General features: G+C 35.0%; 1 protein-coding gene across 1 annotated transcript in view; it reads left to right on the top strand.

Annotated features, from left to right (window-relative positions):
* The first annotated feature begins 482 nt into the window (after nt 1–482).
* Nucleotides 483–10,781, top strand: part of Secisbp2l (SECIS binding protein 2 like) — a 54,087-nt gene continuing 43,788 nt past the window's right edge. The window contains exons 1-2 of the mRNA XM_026390696.2: nt 483–699; nt 9,556–9,734. Of these exons, the coding sequence (XP_026246481.1) occupies nt 676–699; nt 9,556–9,734 (203 nt within the window). The 5' untranslated portion in view covers nt 483–675. The remainder of the gene's footprint in view (nt 700–9,555; nt 9,735–10,781) is intronic.

Here is a 10,781-nt window from a genome sequence, read left to right as displayed (position 1 = left end):
GGCTTCTTATCGATAGCAACCCTACGTAGGCATTTTTCTTGGGCAAGATTCCATTGTTTTCATTTCTTTCTAGTCATGACTGCTTTTATCTAGGTAACACGAAGGATGATATGTACAGTGGGTGGCTAAAATCTCTTCTAACATCACTTAGAAGTGGTTTGGATCCTAAAGGGTCTCTGAGGTCCGCGACCACTGGCATCGCGTGTCCTGAGTCCTGAGTGGCCTGACTCTTCTATGGTTTAAAGTCAGAAGAAGGAGCGTGTCTCGAGGAACCTACTCTTGTGCATATCCATCTGGCTTCAGCCCGTAGGCCAGCCAGCGTTCTAGCAGCCCCAGCTCGGGTCATTTACGGCCATTCGGCCCACCGCCGTGCTCTGCCTTCTCCCTCCTCCCTGCCCTTCCGCACTTCTCCATTTCCGACTACGCCTCCGCCTGTTTCGGCCCTCCTCGGCTTCCGTCCCAGATGATCCCTCCCCGAGCTTGCCACCGCCTCCTCCATCTCCCGGAGCTGGAGCCGCCTCCTCGGCCAGTGGCGTAGCCGACTTGGTGTCGCCGATAACTAGATAGTGGTGGAGGTCCGGAGCACAGCCTGGACCCGAGCGGGGGGCCATGGAGAAAGCGGCCCGAGGCGCTCTTTATACCTACTAGAGCAGGCGTGTTGCGGCTGCAGGCGCCATGGACCGAGCCCCAACAGACCAGGTATGCGGGCTTAGGTTGGGCCCGCTTGGCTACGGGTTGAGGGTCGCTGCTGCTTCTCGGGCCAGGCCCGAGCTTCCGAACGTGAGGCCCGGCGGCTGGAGACCTCGGGCTCTTGCGGGAACCCACCCTGTCTCCGGCAGCCCGGCTGCGCCGTGCTCTTCTGCATTGTTGCAGCTGCTGCTCGGGTTCGGGGCTTTCCAGCCCTGCTCTCCCCGGGTCTTGGCCACAGAGGTCGGAGGGCTCCAAGTCCTCCCTACCCTCCCGAGAAGCGGGGGTTGTAACTTCCAGTGAACCCTGCTCCTTTGCCTTCAGTTCTGGAATGCGTTTTCAAGGTGGAAAGGCTTTTGAAGGCTTTTCACCTAGGAAGACAGAATGTGCGGTAACTACAGATGAAGAGTGTCATGGGCCTTTTATATCTGTGTTCAGTTGAGCGAAGCATTGTTTTTGTAGTGGCTTAGGGAAGTATTCTTTTTTTAAGCAACGATAGCTATAGTTTCTCCATGTCCTCATATCTATATAATTATTATTTTTTTAAATGTAGTTAGTGTTTTTAAAAAATCAAGCTCATATTTTAAGGTTATAGGAACATGAGTTCATTTCCAAGACCGTTTTCATAGTCGCAAAATAGTACCATTAGTGTTCTGTTTTATTTTTAATTGCATCAGATCTATTATCCATGCGAGTAGGTGCTGGGAGGCAGGAACAGTGATAGTGTTAAAAAAAATAATCTAAGATAATAGTTTTCCCTCGGTATTTTCCAGTCTTAGGATCACTTCGAAACGACTTAATTTGATGAAGTCTTAACGTTTATTCACTGTCCATTCCCTCTTCCAAGGTCTTGAGCAGGGATATATTAGGCAAATGGATGAAAGAAGAAGAGAGGCTAGTGATTTGCTGTTTAGTTTACAAATTTATAATTAGCACTTGAATAAATGAGACAAGATTTCCTAAATTCCTGGTATATGTGTCTGGACCTAGTAAGAGCCAGTTTGACTTTGAAATCGAATTCTTAGCAGGCAAAACACAGCTTCTAAATTGTGCATTTTTAATTTTACATAAACTTTAATTTTTCCCCAAAAAAAAAACCAAAAAACTTTATGTGAATACAACTCTGAAAGCCCCAGAGTTTCATTAAATGGTGCAAGCAAAAAAAAAAAAAAAAAAAAAAAATTGATGTTGTGCTCTTTGCAAAAACCCCGGAGTTTTCTTTATACAGCCTGTATCCGATTTAATTTAAGGATTGTTTTTGTTTTTGAAGTTATCAGAAATACCTGAGTTTTCAAAGTTCTACTGACCAACAGGAAAATTTCCTTGAATCATTTCCTTGTATGTCACTAATGAAAGGTTCTACATTTTGGTCCTTCACCAAGATGCTAGAACTGTAACCAGTAATGCCACCATATGTATACTTATGGTTCCTTTCATCCTAGAGGAAATGTAATTAACTATTTAGATGGTAACTTTTGGCTTAGCTGTTTGTGTGTGATTATCTTAACAGCAGGTTATTGTGAGCAATTTATTTAGCTCTTCATTTTTCATCCAACCTTCTTCTAAATTCTCCAATCTATTAAAGCTTTATAGAAATATAAGATCTAGGGGCGGGGGTAGGGGGAAGTCATGAAGGAGATGAAAGTATTCTGTTGAAGATTTTTTTTTTTTCCTCCAGAGTCTCTTGCCTTTTCCCCAACCTAACCGTAAAGACATTAATTTGAATTCTCCCACTTACCTGTATACTCAGAAAACAGATCCAGAAAAGCCATGTGTCTTTGTTTAGTTAATGTATTAGGCAGTCAATTCCAGGAGATATGGTTGACCTAGAAAGAGCACACTTCATTTTATATTTATTTTTCTGGGCAGGACTCCATTTTTTCTACCATATTCTCAAAAGGGTCTGTTCTTGAGAAAAAGGGTAAGAACCATTAATTGTAGATGAGGGGCTGAGATTTCTCAGCTTTGTGGAGTTCTTGATTCTTCTCACTATACCATACAGTAATGTGATGGCTTTTTCCAGATTATTTAGAATATACTTTTATGTTCCTACTATTGAAATTATAAATTGGGTACAAATCATTAAAAAGTTTATGTGGGGGCTGGGGTTGTAGCTCAGTGGCAAAGCACTTGCCCAGCATGTGTGAGACACTGGGTTCAATCCTTAGCACCACATAAAATAAACAAATAAAATAAAGGCATGCTGTCCATTTATAACTAATAAATAAATAAATAAATAAAAAGTTTATGTGGTATGTGCTGAATTCCCTTTTATTTCCCCACATTCCCCCCCCCCCCATTTTAAACCAGTTTTGGCTTGTAGTGTTTAGCAATTTATAAAGCTTTATTATCTTTAAAGAAATTTCTTTGTGGTATTGGATATTGAACTAGGGCTTCATGCATGCTAAACAAGTGCTCTACCACTGAGCTACACCCCCAGCTAGATGTTTGATTTTTATAAAATAGTACTTAATGGAGACTTTCTGCATTTCATCTTAGTCTAATTAAGTCCTTGGAGTATTGCACAAAAATTACTTTTTAAAAGGTCTAATTATTTTGTGTCTGAGACATTCATGTTGCTGTTCTTGCAGATTTCCTTTTTATATAAAATGTTTATAAAAAGATACATTTTGTATAAATGGATCAAGATTATGAAAAGTAACTCATTGAGAGTACAGTGCTAGATAGATAATCTTCATTGCAATAATGACCATTTGAAAGAATGTTGTATCTGTCTAGAAGAGAATTTTGGGAGTATTCTCTTTTAGCAAAACTGTATTAATTGAAACAGGTAGCTAAATTTTAACTGCTAGAGTTAGATGTTCTAAAAAGGGATGTTACTTGGTATAATTTTAGTTTTCTAAAAAGAAAGTTAAGGGATGTGAAGAATAAATCATTGAGTTCATTTTGTTTATAAAGGTTTAGTGTCTCTATTTTTAGGAAATTTGGAACAGTGGTTGGAGATTTAATAAACCATGGGCTTAGAAGTGATAGAACACTTGCAGTTCTCTCCCTGCCTCTCTCTCTGTTCTCTGGATACTGGGAATGGAACCCAGGGCCTTACACATGCTGGGCAAGCACTTTATCCCTGAAAGACATCCCCATCCCTTTTTTCCCCCCCGCTCACAATTTTTTTTTTAAACTGATGCATTATAGTTGTAAATAATGATGGGGTTTGTTGTTATACATTTGTACATGCACACAATATAACAATATAATTTGGCCAATATCACTCTTCCTGTGGTCCCTTCCTCTAGTGAACTCTTGCCTTTCCCCCAGCCTTTTTAAGAACAGTTTTATTTTAAGACAGGGTCTTACTAAGTTGCCCAGGCTGGCCTCAAACTTGCCATTCTCCTGCCTCTGCCTCCTAAGTAGGTGGGATTAAAGCCATGTGCTACCATGCTTGGTTCACAGTCTCTTTTGTGTTATTACAAACAATTTAAATGTTGGCCTAATTTTTAGTACATTAATATTAGATAATTTTAAAATAATTTACAGAATTACTGATTTTACTTACATCTTTAATTCTTTTTTTTTTGAGAGAGAGAGAGAGAATTTTTTAATATTTATTTTTTAGTTTTCAGTGGACACAACATCTTTATTGTATTTTTATGTGGAGCTGAGGATCGAACCCAGCGCCCCGTGCATGCCAGGCAAGCGCACTACCGCTTGAGCCACATCCCCAGCCTATATCTTCAATTCTTAGAAGAACAAATATAATGAATACATGTAATATCATGCTATGTTGTTCACCAATAAGAATACAAAATTGTTTGACTTACAACTGTTCCCTTTAAATAATTTTACACTTCAAATAATATCAGTACTTCAAACTTGTTGTACAGTTCTCTGTATCCACAAGTTTTGAATCTAACTATGGACTGAAAAAGTTGAAGGGAAATTTAAGTGTGTGCTGAACATGTAGAGACATTTTTCCTTGTCATTATTCCCTAAACTATTTAACAACTATTTACAAAGCATTTGCATTGTATTAGGTATTATAAATAACCTAGGGATGGTTTAAAATATACAGGAGAATGTACATAGGTTATATGCAAATGCTTTGGTATTTTATATAAGGGACCTGAGCATCCATGGATTTTAGTATCTGTGGTGAGGATCCTGGAACAAATCCCCTAGGTTATTGAGGGATACTGTATTCTAAGTAAGTTACTACAGAGCATGGCGGCCCATGCCTGTAATACCTGCACCTCCAGAGACTGAGACTGAAGTATTCCGAGTTTGAGGCCAGCTCAAACAAGCAGGACCCTGTCTCAAAATAAATAGAAAGGACTAGGGACGTAAAGGATGTAGCTCAGTTGTAAAACTCTTCTGGATTTAATCCTCAGTATTAAATAACTAAGTTACTATAAAATGCTATTATTCAGTAATACTTAAACACTGTATATGGGTATATATGGGTAGATGGGTATAAATAATTGACCTATCTTAATAGATTTAAAAAATACTAGCTGGGTGTTGGTGCACACCTGTAATCTCAGCAACTGGTTAGATTGAGACAGGAGGATTGCAAGTTCAAGACCAGCCTTAGCAACTTAATGGGGCTCTAAGCAACTTAGTGAGACCCTCAAAATAAAAACTAAAAAGCACTGGTGACATCAGTAAAATCCCTGGTCCCCCCACCAAAAAAAAAAAAAACAAAAAAAACAAAAAAAAAAAACCCACAAAACTTTTTTTTTTAATTTAACACAAAACTTTTATGATCAGAAAATAGATAAGTGAATACATGCTCATTTAGAGAAAATACCTGTTTTTAAATTTAAAAAGACATTTTCAAGTCTTAGGTCAGAGAGGAAATAAAAATATAGAATGGGGGCTGGGGTTGTGGCTCAGTGGTAGAGCACTTGCCTAGCATGCATGAGTCATTGGGTTTGATCCCCGGCACCACATAAAAATAAAAACAAATAAAGGTATTGTGTTCATCTACAACTAAAAGAAAATATTTAATATATATATATGAAATATATATTAAAACCTGTAGACATGGATGAAGCTATACTCTGAGGCAAATGCATAGTCATAAAATGCTTTCATTGTTAAACAGTTTAAAAGGAAGATAGAAATTATCCATCCATGGCAAGAAATTAGAAGGAAAGACCCATTAAAACAAGAGAAAATGATAAATATAAAAACAAATTAATAAATTAGATAATCTAAAAACTAATATTAAATCTAGAAAGCTGGTTGTTAGAACGGTACCATCAAATTTTAACAGGATTAGATTTGCTCTGTTAAGGAAAAGGCAAAAATATGTGAATAAGAATGCAAATGAGCAGTCTGTTAAATACTTTGATTTTTTTTCCTCAGTATTTTCTGAAGTCTTGACAAACTGCACGATGGTTTGGCAAGTGATTTACTTTCAGTATGAGCCAATGCAATCATAAAACATAACCAACAGGTATCTCTTAAACATTAATTCTTTTTCCTTCAGAAGATATTTATTTTATCTTTGTGTATGGGATATAAAATATTTTAACATTTGATGTTTTTACCTTAACATAGAATATGGAGGGTTTCCATGATCATATTTTTTCTGTGGGTGTGTGGTACATATTCTGAAGTTTCGCTGTGGGAGAGTGTCGCATTATGTTCTACTTCAGTTTTAAGTGGGTGTCTTTTTTCTGTTGCTTAATCTGGGAAAATTATTTGCATTCTCTTGGAGGTTCTGTCTCTGAGAAGTCTCTGAGAAGTTTAGTATGCATTGTCTGCTGATGTGTGTTTCTTAGTAATGTTTGCCCATTTCCCTTAAACTGCTCTAGTGCAGTTCTCTTTCAGAACATGTGGTCAATGCATTGAATTATATAATCTCTTGGTGATCAGAATGCATTTGTCCAATAATCTCTTCTAAGCAAGGTTTTTATAGTTTAATGTTCTAAAAAAATTTATCGGATTTTTAGATTCACATCAAAGACATTTTATTTATTGACATTTGCTTACATATATACAAAACTAAAAATGAGTGAAACTTCTTAAATATGTGTTCAAAGATAGGTGTCTGAAAATACTTTAATTTTTTATTAATTTGGAAATTTCTGAAAGATAAAGGTAATTTTACCATGTAGAGAGTTGAAGCAAGCTAGTAATACAATAATGACTAGACTGTATTCAGTGTAGTTTAGACTTATGCCATATTTGTATTTTCTTTTTGTTAAAGAACTCCCTGATATAACATTTCTGACCCCTAAGAGAATAAATAGTTCATGGCAAAAGTAGATACTAAACATGAAAATTCAAACTGAGTAACTCGTCTAATATTTTTAAAACATTTTTTCTGACTACTATGCAAAACATTTTTTCTCTATCTGTTCTAATGTCAAAATATTACCAGAATCTGTTTACCTAACGTTATCTAAATGGGTTTTATTATATGGAATTTTAAGACTCATTTGGTATGTTACCATTGCCATTCAGGTCTGAGAATAACAGATGGTGCATTTTGATGTTTTATAAATACTAAAGGCCTCAAAGTCACAATAAACAACTTTTGAGACCATACAGAGCTATAACTATAGGAGAAAGTTTGTCAGTCTGTTCCTACTAGTGACATCTTCTGTTTTTGTGCAGCTGTTGACTATAGCAGCTTCTCTCTCTCTCCACACGCGCTCTCTCTCTTTTGCTGAAAACAAAGGGTCATTTCAGTGTTTGTTTTATTGCTGAACACTAGTATCTAGAATTGTCCTTAGAACAAAAACCAGTACAAACTTTAAAGATTTATGCTGTGTATATGTACAGACATTAGTTATAAATTACGCATTTCACTTTTTGAATTTGTTGCTACCAAAGTAATTGATAAATTGGGGATATTTTGGGGAAAAGGGCCCAGGAAAAATGTTATTTAAAAATTCATTTTGTTTCTATGGTTCTTTTTTCACTTCAGATTATTTGGTGTACTCACATTCCCCTTGCTTTAAAAAATGAATATAGTACAGATACTAGTCCAGATTTATAAAACTATTGAGAGAGTTTTCATATGTTAAAAGAACTTTTTGATTTTTATAAGAAATCCTAAAAATTACATTTTTTAAACATTTTTTTTAGTTATAGGTATTTTATTTTTATGTGGTGCTGAGGACTGAACCCAGTGCCTCACGCATACTAGGTGAGTGCTCTACCTCTGAGCCACAACCCAAGCCTGTAAAAATTACATTTTTAATATAGTTAAAAATATGAATTAAATTTCTTCCTTTTTTATGCATATGTGTAAATTTCATATAGCAAGTTTTCATTATCTGTGCATCATTATTGGAAGTCAATCTTCTTTTCAAATTGAGGAAACACTTATTAGTTTGATATAGTATACTTTATGCAAATAAATCTTGAGTTCTAATGAATATCACAGTAAGAATTACTAATTTATTAGCATTAGAAGGTGTTTTTTGTCTTATGTTAAAACACAAGGAGCCAACTTAATCTCACAAATATTTGTTATAACTGTAACTACTTCAGGTTTGGTTAATAATAGAAATGTAGACTTTAAAGTTATATCAGGTAGGGAGGAAAGATATTGAATCAATACTGCTATATTATTCAGATTTCTGTCTCTTGCTTCTATCCCCCTTTTTCTACAAGCATTTCTACATACAGAATGGACTCTAGTATCTAGAATTGTGCTTAGAACAGAAACTGGTTTCTGTATAGATGATTTAATTTTTCTGAACAAAGGCTACATACTAAGCATATCAAGACTTGTCTTACGTTTTCATGGATTTATTACTAACTACTTTTGTGAAAAATGAGAATTGTGCTTTTGTGGGTGCTTCTAATATCACCCTAGTGAGTTTATTGGGGAAAAGTTCTGCTTATGACATTGCTTTTAAATTAATTATTTTAAGTGGTTAAAATGCTTGTATTTCACTAACTTGTTTCACTAAAAATTATTTAATATCTTTCTAGTATTTACTTTGTTTTTAACATTCTTATAATTTAAAATTTTAAATTTGTTAAAAATTTCCTGCAGAAAACTACTTAAAACCCTTATATGACTACTTAAAACTCTGTACAGCTTAATAAATCGTTGTAAGGTAAACACTTTGTAAGTTTCACCCCAGTCAAGGTACAGAACTTTGCTAGACACCCCAAAAGCTCTCTAGCTCCCTCTTTCCTAAGAGTAGTTCCTGTCCTTGACTTCTATGGATCTTATTTACTCTTCCTTATAGTTTTGTCATTCATATGTGCATCCCTAAATACTATAATTTATATTTTATGTTTTTAATTTCTCTATAGATTTATAAAAAAGTAGAAAGGAAACTAAAATGGAGTACATTGTATAGTTTGCTCAGATGTCTACTGAGAAAATGAAGTTGTTCTCATTTTTTCCCCACTTAACTATGAACCAGGAATTTTTCCCCTTCTGTTAAGGTTTCTTTTGTTTGCTTCATCTTAGACATTTTCCTACCTTTTAATTTAAGGATACTAATATATAATTTCCTGAAATGGATAGAAATATGTTTCAGACTATTGAAACAAATATAATTATATTCAGAACTGTTTAATGATTTCTTTCTTCAAACAAAATTAGTTAAAACCATGTTGTCCGAAGAGTTTAAAATTTCTTACTCTTAGCTTTGTTTTTTGATACTGAAGTATGACTTCCTTTCATTCTTGATTAACGGCTCTGGTTATGTAAGAAATTATTTCATTGAAATGTAGTAACCTTTGATAAATTTTTCCTTATTTTATTGATCACTTTGTCTAAATAACTTTATCATTATTCGGTTATTTTAAATTGACATTGCTGTTCTTTTCTGATTAATGTTTTTAAAGAGGGATTGTTCTGTTGTTAAATTGTGAATTTGTATTAAGTTGTTTGCTTATTTGTTAATAATGTATTCTACCTTTTATTTGAAGAATGTCAAGCTTTCAGCTGAGGTAGAACCGTTTATTCCCCAGAAGAAGAATCCTGATACATTTATGATCCCTATGGCTCTCCCAAATGATAATGGAAGTGTCTCTGGTGTAGAACCAACTCCAATTCCCAGCTACTTGATTACATGTTATCCATTTGTTCAGGAAAATCAGTCCAATAGGTAACTTATTTATTTTCTGTATTGTTTCCTGTGTGGGTTGGGGTCTAGAACTTGGCAAAACATACTCAGTTTTCTTTTGTAACTTTTAGACATTAATCCTTTGTTTATTTTTAAGAGGAATAAATAAAACCAAATGATGTAGAAATTTGAAAATTGTTAACATGAGTTATTTTCTCATTCTTTCTGTGAGAAAATGGAGTTTTTTTTTTATATGTTCCCTTTATTAAGTCATTGAAATTTATTTGAAATAAATTTCCCCAGAGGGAGGAATGCAATATTGAGAAATCTCCTTTTGAGATTAGGTATCTAATCTCATAAACTGGCAAATACAAGTTTTCATGGTTAGTTAGCAAATATTTCTAGACTCTGATTTTGGTTTAAACTTAGTGTTTGTGCTGTAGTCACAGGATGGTTTAGCAAAATGCCTGCAATTCAGACAATAGTAGTTAGGATATAATTTATAGTCATGATAGCCTTGCTAGCCCTTCTGTGATGGTGTTTGGCACTTCATTGGAACTTCAGTTCATTTTATTGCTGTAAAGAAGTACGTTTAGTCTTTTTCAAGTTATATTACACACAGAAAACTGTATTTCCCCAGCACAGTGGGATAAATGCATGAGGCAACTGGTGGCTATGGGCCCTGCCTAGCTTTCCTTGAGGGCTGAAGCAATCAATATCTCCACACATCTATAACACATTGTGGCACACTAGTGTACCAATGCACAATGTTTTGAGAAATTCTGGATGTATGATATATGAGGCCACTCAACTACCTTTTCAGATATTAAATGTTCATGTTAATATCCTGAGATTCTTAATAAAAAATCTTGAGCGTTGGACAAATAGTAGACACTAAAGGATCACTATTGATTAAAGTTAGCATTATATTAAAAATCTTTGACCTACTGAAAAATGTGTGAGTTTTGATTTTGTAAACCAGTAATATTTTTCTGTTTGACAAAATGGTTGTATACAGTATGATAAATTTAACTGGTTTTCTTTTCTTGTCTTAGCAAGTAATCTGAGAATTCATGAGTAAGCCAGCCA

Source organism: Urocitellus parryii, chromosome 6, assembly GCF_045843805.1.
Source record: "Urocitellus parryii isolate mUroPar1 chromosome 6, mUroPar1.hap1, whole genome shotgun sequence".
In the NCBI taxonomy this organism is placed as follows: Eukaryota; Metazoa; Chordata; class Mammalia; order Rodentia; family Sciuridae; genus Urocitellus; species Urocitellus parryii.
This window is presented reverse-complemented; position numbering and strand designations above follow the sequence as displayed.